We start from the raw sequence: 12,690 nt of genomic DNA, 5'->3' as shown, positions 1-12,690 counted from the left end.
GAAATACTAAAGTCACTCAAGCTTCATTTTTGCAACTTGCCTCTGATAATTCTGTCTCTTTTAAAAACCCAAACCATTTACATTAAAATATTTGTATTTATGACTGGATGGAAAAATCTAGAGAGAGGAGAATTTTTAAGGGGAGTGTTTTTGCTAAGTTGTAGCTGTAAAGCCAGCAAATAATCTGACATGAAGGGAGCAAAGTGCACCTGGAAGAACATTGCTCTGCCTCTTGCAGAACTCTGTCTTACCTAAATCACTGGAAATCTGGCTCTTCTGTGGCTCTGGTGTTTCTCATTGAAATGTACTGAGAAAGGTGAGGCAGGAAAAGAATTCTCAGGCATTTAAGTGGGAGAGAAGAAACAGCTGCAGCAGCTTGTCACAGCTTTAGACTTCAATAGTGGGTTGATACAAGAAAATAATCACTGGATCTACTTGTGGTTACAGCAGAGTTGTCTTCCAGTGAGAGAAAGTCTTGATAAGGCAAAGAGCAACTGTCTTGACCTTTGTACCTCTTGGGGTTTTTAATGTATCTAAAGCACATCTTCTGTGGTAATAGCCTTAGTAGCCAGGGTGGTCTCTCCAAACCCTGCTCACAAATCTCCCTAACTGCACCCTGCAGAAGGTGGGATTTGGAGCTGCTGAAAGCTGGTGATAGGGGTTGCATCACCTCTCTTTCAGGCCCCTTTGCTGGGTTTCCTGCTCTGAAGCTGAATTCCGTGCATGTACAGTGGGCAGTCATAGAATCATAGAATGGTTTGGGTTGGAAGGGACCTTAAAGACCATCCAGTTCCAGCGCCCTGTCATGGGCAGGGACACCTTCCACTAGATCAGGTTGCTTAAAGTCAGAACAGCACGTAATTTTGTGTCATTAAATCATTAGAGCAGCGAAGGTGAGCACAGCACTCAGGATCTGCTAATTTAGAGTGCTGGGAAGTCTTAGGCAGTTTGGACACCTGCCTGTCACTGACCCCTTCATATTAACGCAGCCAAGTGTCCCCCAGTCTCCTTACATGTCCTTCTGAGCAGGCGTTCCTTGGGCAGGCAGAGCCAGGACACCTCTGTGAGGTGTGGGACAGCCAGCCCCCAGTCACATCTGGGCACTGGACCCAGTCAACACTCATTTGACAGCTACAAACTGAAAGAGGAGCCCCAGGGAAACTGGGTCTGGAAGACAAGGCCCTGCTCCCTACAGAACTGGTATCAGCCAGCATGTTTTCAACACCAGTTGAGCCTTTGTTCAAGAACTGCTTGTTTGAGCCCCAGAGACTGGCTAAGCAGAGAGGCGTCCAGCAAGTGAACTTCTAAGAGGTTTTAGCTGCAGAAAGGTTCTGGGAATGTTCGCTTGCACTGGAGGCAAACCTGGAAACCTTGTCACTAAGACGTGGGCCAGGATGTGAAGTTGGCTCAGCAGGGATGCTTGGAGATACCTCCACCATCCTCCAAGAGGCTGCAGCCATCATTCTTCCAGGTACCAGGAGGCTGAAGGATGCTCTGTACTGTGGGTGAAGCCCATAATCACGACCTTGTAAACACTGATAGAATAGCTTTGGTCACAGTAAGGCCTAACAGAAGATGGGAAACCCCTACCGAGGCTGCCAGCTCCAGGCAAAGGTCGATGCTGAGGCACAGCTTCAGCTTAAGCATTTAAATTCACCCCCTTTAAGCAGCCACTGGGCCTCGGCGGGGCACGACCGGGGGTCCCGCCCGCGGGCAGCTCCTGCTCGGTCCCCTCGGTGTGACATACTCGGGCCGGAGCGTTCCGGCCGCTCCGACCCGTGCCGGGGGCCCACGGCTGCTGCGGCCGCTGCCGGGACTGGGGCCGGGGTCAGGTGCGCGGCTCCCCGGGAGCGGCTGCCCCCCCGCCGTGTGCTCTCCGGGCTCGTCCATCCCGCTCCTAAATCATCCCCGCCTGGGACTCCCCGTTGCCGCTAAAGATTAAGTTCTTGATTTTCTTGGCTGCAAAAGCGGCAGCGAACAGCTCAGACTTTGTTTTTCTGCTGCCCCCGAGGCGTGATTTATTGGGTCCCTGTTATCGCACGATCGGGCTTCGTTCAAAATGTTTCTCCGGGCCGATTCTATACCGCCAGGATTTATTTTGACTGCCCCTCCTTATTAACGTTACCGCCTGTTAATCGCTCCCCGTTCACTTTGCAATCGCCCGCCCGCGCCTAGTGCCGTTCGCGTTTCCACCCGCGTTTGGACCCACGCAGGAGGGTCGGGGCCCCGAAGGCAGTCACCACCGACCCCTTTCCAGCGGCCGCGGGACGGAGCCTCGCCCGGGCCCCCTCCGCCCCGCCGGCGCTCCCAGCCCAGCGGTTGTGTTCCTGTCCTCCAGCAAAAGCGTTACTTCATCCTAAGAGAAACAGCGGGCGCGGGATCTCCGCACCGGCCGGGGGGAAGAACGGGGCCGTGAGGAGATGCCGCCCTCCGACAGCTGCGTGATTAATGGCGGAACCCCCGGGGAAGGGGCGGTCGCTGCTGCCCGGGCGGGCGGGGGGAGCCCAGCGGCCAGGTGCGACCAGCCCCGCCTCGCCCACCGGCCGCGACGCCTTAAGACGGGCGCCGCGGGACGGGTCGTGTTGGGGCTGTGCCGGGCGGCTCCGCTCCGGGCGGGAACGGTAAGTTCATCCCCGGGATGGGGACCGAGGGGTATCTCCTATACCGGTCGCGGCGTTGGATCCCAGCAGGGGCCGGGTTCATCCGCCGCCGGTGCGGGATGGGGCAGCCGCGGTACCGCAGCTGGAGGGGGCTCGACGGTACGGGTCGGGTCAGCGACTGTGCTGGCTTCGCACGGGAACGGTCGAGATCCTCTTTCGCTTCTTCGGAGACAGTGGTTTCGTTAACTATTACTGAGTTATGCGAAGGACGAGGTGTTCTTAAACCCGATGCAAACCAATGCAGATTCACTGTATTCCCCCTCTAGGAACAACGGCAAAAGTTGACAGCAAGGTTATCGGAGGCTTTCGTCTATATCTGAGGTTTCCACCTATTTCTTCCTAGTTTGTGTGCTCCGCTTTGGTGTTTTCGATCTTTTCCTGATGCTCTTTTGCTCACACGGAATATGGAACTAAAATAAGCGTTGTGTTGTTCCGTAAACTGATTAGGTTTCAAACTGATTCTGCCTTTGTACTGTCATGTAAAACCACTAATGCAACTGCCCGCTTTAGAAATATTGCAATAGGAATGCTTTAAAAAGAATATAAATACTTTAAGAATACTTAAAAAGATAAACTCTCATCCCTGCATTTCCAGGTGTGCAGCAAGCAGGTGTTGACAAAAATCGTTGAAATGACCTTAAAATCCAAACCTCTCTTTTAAGGAGGTTACATGGAAACCGGCTGTTGCTCAGGGGCATTTCGTTTACTTCAGCGCTCAGCAACAGGTTTTCGGACCGTGAGGTTTGGGTGATCGCGACCTCCCCACCGGGAGGGTGACACTGCCCACCCCAGTGTGTGACAGGAACCACCGTGTTCTGGCTGCATTTACTTGCACACCTACAGCAGATCCCGTGTTTCTACGCAGTGGGTTTTCCTGAGCCTTTTGCTGTATGTATATGACAGAAAATCTGACAGAGAACGGATTAATTCAGAATTAAATCTTTCATTTTCACAGCTGAAATTTTGCCTTTTCTTGTTTTCCATAGGCCCAGGATTTCAGCCGACGTAGGTGTGAAGCTTGTAAACCAGAAATTCCTACTTCAAGGAGTGCCCAAGGAGATGAGGGTTTTAGGTACATGCATTTTAATGTCCTGTACTTCCTGCAAAACTCATCCCAGTTCTAACTGTGGCTACGTACCAACACAGCACCATAAGAACAGTGTGTACACCAGCCCTAGTCCTGTACTGCAATAGGCAAGCATGGATTTATATGAAGCTGGTCTGTGTTCTTGGGCAATTCAGGCTTTTCCACTGATAGGGGAATAATACCTCATTTTGGTGGGATTTCAGTTGGGTGGCAAATGAGAAACACTGCTGATAGGCATGAGCCCGTGCTTTTCTGCTAGTTCTCATGATCGTCTTGACTCTGCAATAATGATGATTTTTGTTTTCTTTTTGATAATAAAATACATTCAGACCTGACTATGCCTGAACACACGAGAAAAGAAAAAAAAAGCACATGGCACATTTTCTTCCTGTGAGTTAAAGGAAACAGCCAATTTAAGGACCATTTTTCAGCCCTCCCGCAAAACAAGCTCATGTAGGCTTAGTGTGAGTTTTATGTTGGTCATAGATATTACCATTAAAAAAAAAAAAAGAGGGTTTTCCCCTTTGGTTTACAGTTATGATGCGCACACAGACTTTCACAAATAATCTCAGCCTGAACCGTACCTCTGTTTAAGAGAACCTGACCTGATAAAACTGCGAGCCTTATTAACAGAAAATCACAATAGAACACTCAAAATAATAGTGCCTTCTAAATGCCATCAAACCAGAGCATTGCAAAATGGGTTACTGAGAAACCTCTCCTCCTTTCTGCTAGAAACCTGTGATTTGCTTCATTGTCCTGGGTTTTGCTGTGACCGGCTGCAGAGGGGCATCTGTGAGACTGAAATGCTTTGTAAAATCGAGGTTAATTTTTGCAAATTTAGATATTTGGTCATTTATGTACATCATTTTTGTTTGTTTTTAATGGTGTAGTATTTGAATGACATTAAAAGTTTTGATGTCTTGTTCTTGTTCTTCTCTTCAAGCTGGGCTGTCACAGAAACAGCTGCTCCCAGCACGTGGAAGCCAGGATCCGAGAGGCCTGGGAAGGCTGCTTGGCTGAGGGCGACAGGAACAGGTATGATTCTGGCTAAGGAGTACTGCACTTTTGGAGCATTGATTGAATTAGGCTTTACTGCAGAATTAAATGAACTAAAGGACTGTGAGTGTTACTCCACGGAGAGCTGGCTGACGCTTCTGAAAGCTAGGGAAAGACCTCCCGGGCTTTACATTCAGCTTTGCTCAAAAGTTTTTTGCTGTTGTTTTCCAAAGGTTCTCTTGCCCCCCAATGGCCAAAGAACAGCTTACAGGATTCTTTTAAAGCTTGAAAGTGTAGAAGATAGAGGATTAGCAAGGAAATTTGAATGTTAAGGGAGGACAGGAGAAGTCTGCTCCTGATCCTACAAAACTGGACCAAGTTTTGCCCTCCAGAACCTCGGCACCGCACTCTGTGGCTCCACACATTGCTCTGCCTGAAAACAGTGATTTTCTTTCTTTAATCCAAACTGATCACCTATAAGACCTTTTATGAAATAATTGCAGCTAAATAGAATACATATATATAGAGAGAGACAGTCCTACATGCCAAATTATACAGATAATGTTTTCTAAAAAATCACATTTAGCCTAATTTTCAGTTGGTTGTGAATGGGAGCCACCAAGGTAGTGCTGCTCAGCAGAGCCTGTTTTCAGAAAGGCTTTTCTTAGAAGCAATCTCTGGACTCTGAGGGATTAAAACTTGCTCTATGCAGTACTGTCCAAAAAGTATTAAATACAATCTTCGAAGAGTTCTGCTTCTGTACCTGTGTGTGGTATCAAATTTGCAAGCAGCGAGTGGAAGAGCAGCTTGCACCGCTGCATCCCGGCTTTCCCTGGCATGGGCAGCACTTGTATCTCCAAAAATCTTTAGTTTTGGAAAGCGTTTGCTGCAGGGGCTGGCTCCAGAGATGTTCTTGTTGGTTGCAGGTCCCTCCCCGCCGGGGAAGTCACCGATGGACTGCGGACACTTGCGTGAGAGGGGCGAGGAGACCTCCAGCCCGGGCGCAGAGCCCGATTCCGTGTTGCCTCCTGCTGCCGGCAGCAATTCCTGCAGCCCCGCCGTGGCTGGGAGGCCGGCCGGAGCCTCTCCGGGCAGACCCGCTGCCGCTAATGCCGCCCGGGAGCGCAGCCGGGTTCAGACCCTGCGCCATGCCTTCCTCGAGCTGCAGAAGACTCTGCCCTCCGTGCCGCCCGACACCAAGCTCTCCAAGCTGGATGTGCTCCTCCTGGCCACCACCTACATCGCACACCTCACCCGCAGCCTTCAGGATGAGGAGGAGTCACCGGGAGAAGGCTTGGGTACCCTCCGAGGGGATGGGTACCTCCACCCTGTCAAGGTAGGAGGGCTGAGGATCAGCTGCTATCTCCTCTCAGTGGAGAAGTAGAGTGGTCTTAGATGAGACTAAAATTTCAATTTATATTTACCTTGCTAATGTTAATATAGATAGGCTTGAGATATTTGGGCTTGTTTATCCTGGGGAAGACTCCAGGGAGACCTTATAGCAGCCTTCCTAGTGCTAACAGTGCCTAAAGGGAGCCCATAATAAAGCTGGAGAGGGAACTTTTTACAAGGGCATGTAATGATAGGACAAGGGGGAATGGTTTTAAGATGACAGAGGGTAGATTTAGATTAGTTATTAGGAAGCAATTCTTCCCTGTGAGGATCGTGAGGAAGCTGCCCAGGGAAGCTGTGGCTGCCCCATCCCTGGCAGTGTTCCAGGCCAGGTTGGATGGTGCTTGGAGCAACCTGGTCTAAGTGGGAGGTGTCCCTGCCCATGGCAGGGGGGTGGAACTTAGATGATCTTTAAGGTCCCTTCCAACCCAAACCGTTCTGTGAATCTATTCTATGAGTATGTGAGAACACTGCCTAGACTAGCCACTGTCTAGGTGCTCAGGGCCTGTTGGAAATGTCCAGGAGTTGTCTCCCTCAGGGACTTTGCACAAAACTACCAAATACAGTGTAGGTCCAGACCCAGTGGGGCTCGGTCCCTTTGGAAGTAAGTACCAGCACATCCTCAGTCCCCATGTGGGAACCTTGGTGATCCCCCACCAAACCCATCGGAGCCCACTGGAGGGGATGGGTCTGGCCGTGATGCATGGTCCTGTGACAGCAGCCCCAGGGCCGGGCCCACTTTGGCTCTCTTGCCAGGCAGCCATGGCATGAAGGGCGGTGTTAATCACTGGCCACATGTTAACCCCTCCTGTGAAAGTGCTTTCCTGATGTGTTCATTTCATGTGGTTAGTGTAGATCTTCCCTGAATCCAAAAAAATAACATCAGGGCAATGTGGAGGCGACAAGAACAGAGAACCGCTCCTGGGGAGGGCCTGCGGCTGGAAACTGTGTTCACACGCATTGCTCACTGACTGAAGGGACTCGAATACCCCAGGGTGTTTTCTTTGGCTCTGGTCTTGGGGGGCAAGTTAAGAGGACTGGGGTGGGTTTTTTGTTTTGTTTTAAACAGTCTGATGAATTCAGAATGATTTAATTAAGATTAATCTGTGAGGTAATCTTTAATTCCTATAAAGTGAACTTAATTCAGAGTTTCTTATTCATGGCATTGGTCACTGTAAAAAGTGCAATACGAACGTGTGCTGCTGAGGCCAGATGATTGATCAACAGCTCCTCCAGAAAGCAAAACCTGTACAGCAATTGGAAGATGGCTCTAATTTAAGAAACAAAAATAGTGTGATATATTTTGAAGCAAGTTTGACGCCGCTTCTGTTAGTCCCTTGGTCAGAGCAAAAAGGACACAGGTCTCCTACAGTGGTTATCAGCTGCCAACTATTACTTGCAGAAAAACACTTGTAAATAGTTATTACAGCAGCTAAATAACCCAGATGTGCATTTCCCAGGCTGTTGGAATACAGTGATACTGGATTAATTTAAGCAACTGCATTTTTTAATCTTACAGATGTGCCATTTACCTGCATTTATTTAGTCTTGAAATTCTATCAATCTAACCAAGGTTATGTGCCAATTTCATTGTTTTAGTTGGGACTAAAACACATGTCACAGATGAATCATGTTATGTGCTTCAAAAACAACAAACCCGAGTGCAGGATATGAGAGAACCAGGACAATGAGGACCTTAACAACATTTGTGTATCAAGCACAGTAAACACAGTGAGGAAAGTACCCAGGTACAGTTGTGTGTAACTGAACAAAAGATACAGTTAATGGCTTTCAACTCAGCTGTCTCACTGGTGACAAATTCATTACATCATTCTTGAGATTTAAATACTGAATGAGGTTGTATGGTCTTTCCAAGTGAGAAAATGCTGCTGCTTCCTGTCTTTAAATAGAAAAGCTGAGATTCAGCTGCAGTATTAAGCTTCTCTAGCTTTTACAGCAAGGTTTGTAGTTTTTTTTCATCCCAGGAAAGGTGCCAGCCTACTTCCCAAAGTGTCCAAAATAGTGTTCTTTTGGAACAAAAGTGTTTTTCTGCTAGTGATAATTGGCATCTGATAAGTACCATCAGAGACCTGTGTGTCAGGTATTTTTGCATCCAATGTGTATGACAAGTTGTCTTTCAAACGTCTATCTCTCTGATAATGAACCTGGCTTATCAAAGTGGAGCTGAACCCTTCCTCTTTAGAGATGGGTGTCCAGCTGCTGTCTGCAGTAAGGAACTTCCTTGGGTAAAGAAACCTGAGCTGCAAGTATCTAACACAAATCTAACTGATGACTCCAACAATCACTGAACGGAAAGATGGGGTGTCTCAGTGTTCATTGCCAGAGATGACAAAGACAAGATGCCAGTGCTGCAGCAATTAGATAAAATTCCCTTTAATACAGTTTTTTTGCAGCCCCTGTATCGTAGGGCTGAGAGCATGGAAGGTACGTGCACAGGGCTGCAGTCTCTGCAGGTGTTGGTGTATCCGTGTAGTACCTCCAGCACCATAAAGAGGAATGCTTTGCTTTATTTGACCAATGGTGCACTGGTTATACGTGTGGTGGTAGGAGATGACTGACCAGCATGGCCCACTCCTGCCTGCTGGGTCACAGTGGGGTTTGGGAGCAGAGCCTTGTGATTAAATACCAAAGATAACAAACACCCAGGCTGAAGTTCCCTTACCCAGCTTCTAATGACTTTTCCCAACAGGTGACAAAATGGGATAGCGAGCTTCCTATTTTCTCATTCCGTAATCCATCAACACTTAAGCTTTGCAGAGTGCGGCACTCAGACTGCAAAGATCCCAGATGGGTCAGCACTCTGCTTGTCTCTCCTCTCTTGCAGAAGTGGCCGATGCGTTCCAGGCTATACATTGGAGCCACAGGGCAGTTTCTGACTCACTCAGCGCAAGGAGATGGTGCAAACCAAGGAGAAACATCAACAGCTTCACAAATCTAACCTCCCTTCTGGCTTTTAAAAAGAATTATTTATTACACCTTATATATTTAAGTTAAAAATAGTATCTATAGACAAGCTGCAATTCCTGAAATACTGTTTATAGAGAAGGAATTTGATTCTTAAATGTAATTAATACCTCATTAAGTGAATGTGATGTGTGGTTGGTTCTATCACAGAGGGCATTGCTGGGGTCTGATCAGAGGTATTAGGGAAGGTGACTGCAGCCACCACCAGCAGAAGCGGCTGCTGGTAGAGTGGGACACTGCACCTCCTCTGGGACGAGTGGTGGAGGGGTGTGCTGCAGAGAAGGGGGGGAAAAGGCAGGGTGCAGTACTGGCACTGAGCACTGTGGGCTCAGGTGGAAAGCAAAAGGCAAGCCTCAAAATAGCAATCAGAATCCTGTCTGCACTTTCTTCACTGCATAAAGCCAATGCTGGAAATCCCATGGACCATGGCTGTCAGGCAAGGGCTTCATCCTTTGGGGAATCTTAGATGTCCAGAGCTATTCCCAGAAGAGTGGATGCATGTTCACCTGCAGTAAAAATGTGCTGAGGTCTGTCTTGCAGCACCATGTCCAATAGCCACGAGCTGCTCTTGCACATTAAGTATAACTTGTGTCCATCCATGATTGTGGTGCATGTTTAAAATGTGTTTAGGTGTTTTCCCTTGCACAATCACTTATCTGCTCAAGACACTGAGGAGCATTTCTCTGTTCTTTTAGTGGGCCCATGTATTGAAGCAGGTGAACTTCACGTTGAAGCCTGAGGAGTTAGTTTGTTCACAGCACATTTTTCACTAAAGCAGCATCTGTATTTAGGCAGGAAAAGTTGAAACTAAGCGCATAAGTGCCATCTGATGTGTCTGTTCTGTAAAACACTGTACTACTTGTTATTGCCGAGGTAAACCTTTTATTAAACATTATTCAGTGAACATTATATACTTACCAAGTTGTAAAAACTGCCTGTTTTTCATTGTACAGGACTGCTAGTTTTTAATAGTAATATTCTGCATTTAGAGTAACTTCTTTCTGAAGACTTAATGGTTTAAGTTCTAAAATTACATTTAGGAAAAAGCAAAACAAAAATACTAGGAGGAACAACCTTTATATATACTATATATATATATCTATTGCTCTTGGTCTTGAGTCAAACCTGTGATGTCTTTCAGGGGTGCTGAGCTGAGTGCCCAGGTTCACAGAACCCCAAGCCCCTGGCAAAAGAGAGAATCATTAGAAAGAGCTGGACAAACCATCTAAGATGGCAGTATGGTGAAAGTGTGGGCTGCCATCACCCCTGCAGCACTCTGAGCTTTTAGCAAGATTATTCTTTTAAATAGTAAACGTACTTTAAATATTTGAAATACATTTAATATATATTTTAGGCATCTACTTCATATTTCCAGCTGGAAATGGTAAGTGGTTTATTAAGATATGAAGGTTACACTGCCAGGGCACCACTCAACATGGGAGCTACTCCATTTTGTGAAAAAATACATACAAAAGAGTAGTTCTGCATGCAGAAATATCTACTCATAGATAAGAGCCTGACTTTTTAAAGTATATGTGCTTTCCATATTACTAAAAAGTGGGTTAGCACAACCTCTTATCATGGGAATGGTTATTTGTGTGGGGGGTTCTTAATGAGGCAATGTGAAGGAGTTGTAGAGGTGATGACAGTGAAGTAAGAGAGAGTGACAGAGCAGTGAGGGTTCTCAGGAGGACTCAGCTGTACGAGATGAGGGTGAGACAGATCACGCTTCAGACAAATGTTAAATGGTGACACAGAAGCACAGAGAATTCAAACTGGTTTTGTGTGGAACTGAGATCTGAACGGGTGGCATCGGGGAGAAAAGGGCAAGTGAAATCTCAGCCAGAACTCAACATCAAACCTTGAGCTGCCGCTGTGGAGCAGTGGTGTGACAGTAAAAACAGACCATGTGTGACTCAAGCACACAGAACAGTGTGAGGAAAACAAAAACTGTGGTTATGGTCCATATCAACTGTGTGCTCTCACCTAGCACAGTGGTGCTGGTTACTTCATGGGCTCTTAAATAATGCACCTGGAAGGGACAGAATTCCAGAAAGCAGGAAAAAAAACGGTGATAAAAATGATAGGTCCCCTGTTGTTTTTAAAGGCCTCTTTCCTCTAAATGTAAATGAACGATTTGGAGTGTTTATCCATGAAGTAAGCATGAAAAATGGAGAGTGATAAGGGTTAAAATCATAGGAAGTTATGCATGGATGGTATGGAGAGAACACGTCTACTCAAACTTTGATTACAGTAAATGTGTAGTATTCACAATGCTTGGAAGGCAGAGGAGCCAAGCAGCAAATTCCATGGCTACTGTGCACCTCATCTGCAGAAGCTGTGGCTACAGAGGTGACAGCGCAAAGATCTCAGTGGCATTCTACAGATGCGTTAAAGGCCAGTGAGATCTGCACAGTTACAACAGAACTCAATAGAGTTACCTGAGAACTCCCCATCAGTATGAGCTGGGATTTTTTTATTCCAAGACATTACTCAGCATCAGCTGCAAATTTGTATGCCTTTTCCCCCAGCACCAAGACCCCGGGTTGGCAAACCCACTTCCTTCCACCAGTGCAAGGGCTCATTTTCCAGGAATCTACATCAGGATAAAAAACAGATCCTCTGAACCTCTTTGTTTCAAATCTGATGCCTGGATCCAACGCCAGGTTTCTTAGGAACAGTTCATACCATTGTATACTGAAACAAGTTTGGCATTGGCACTGGAAATAGGTGCTTAGGAATAAAACCGTGATATTCACGCACTGCTATCAGAAGTAACATAAAAGTCTTAGCGAACCTCAGTTACTGAAATCCCAGCTTTTCCTTGAAAGGGATAGGACTGGTAAACCTTAATGGCCGTATCTAAATAACCTGCCTACGCAAAGCCTGCTGCACATCCATCTTTCCTGACACACCCTACTGCGGCTGTAACAGTAGCACCGTGCCCTGCAGCCACACGGCACCTTCCCTTAGCACACACCCCGCCAATCCCTCCTCTCTCCCCGAGACCTTTACGACAACGCACTCATTGTGCTTGTGTAAACTAAGGAATGACGACACCACAAACACGAATTTTCCATGGCTCTGACTTCTCAAAGGCCGATTGTGGGAACGGAAGCGTTTTAAACGCCGGGTTGTACATGAGACACACCAAAAAGCAAGCGAAGGAGCTCCCACCCCTGGCAGTCCTGTCTGTAACCCGCCTGGAACGACCCACCTCGGTTCTCTCAGCGAAACCGCCACCCCAGGAGCCGTCCCGCACACACAGCCCCGGGGCTGCCGCCAGCTCTTCCACACCGGGCCCGGCACGGCGGCCCCGCAGCTCCCTCGGCGCCCGCGGGCTCCCGCGACACGCCGGCTGTCCTGCCCCAATTCCAGCGGGAGCGCTGTTACGGTGGCCGCGGCACCAACGGACCGCGCCTCCCAGCAGTGCCGAGGACGAGCTGTGTCGGCGGCGGCCTGAGGGCGGGAGACCAAGGCGACGGGGACGAGGGTGCCACCCGCGGGCCTAGCGCTGGGGGCTGCCAGGACCCCGCAGAGACAGGCCGAGCCCCGCGCCGCTGCAGA

General features: G+C 48.0%; 1 protein-coding gene across 1 annotated transcript; it reads left to right on the top strand.

Annotated features, from left to right (window-relative positions):
* The first annotated feature begins 2,559 nt into the window (after positions 1-2,559).
* Positions 2,560-9,686, top strand: TCF24 (transcription factor 24). The gene is made up of 5 exons (XM_057426137.1): positions 2,560-2,621; positions 3,647-3,732; positions 4,694-4,785; positions 5,673-6,082; positions 8,984-9,686. Exons 4-5 carry the CDS (start codon positions 5,699-5,701, stop codon positions 9,095-9,097), a joined length of 498 nt encoding a protein of 165 aa, XP_057282120.1. The 5' UTR covers positions 2,560-2,621; positions 3,647-3,732; positions 4,694-4,785; positions 5,673-5,698; the 3' UTR covers positions 9,098-9,686.
* The last annotated feature ends 3,004 nt before the right edge of the window (positions 9,687-12,690 follow it).

The sequence above is a fragment of the Pezoporus wallicus genome, unplaced genomic scaffold, assembly GCF_028554395.1.
Source record: "Pezoporus wallicus isolate ANWC-B61680 ecotype Strahan unplaced genomic scaffold, APGP_CSIRO_Pwel_v1 contig_4131, whole genome shotgun sequence".
Taxonomy (NCBI): Eukaryota; Metazoa; Chordata; class Aves; order Psittaciformes; family Psittacidae; genus Pezoporus; species Pezoporus wallicus.
This window is presented reverse-complemented; position numbering and strand designations above follow the sequence as displayed.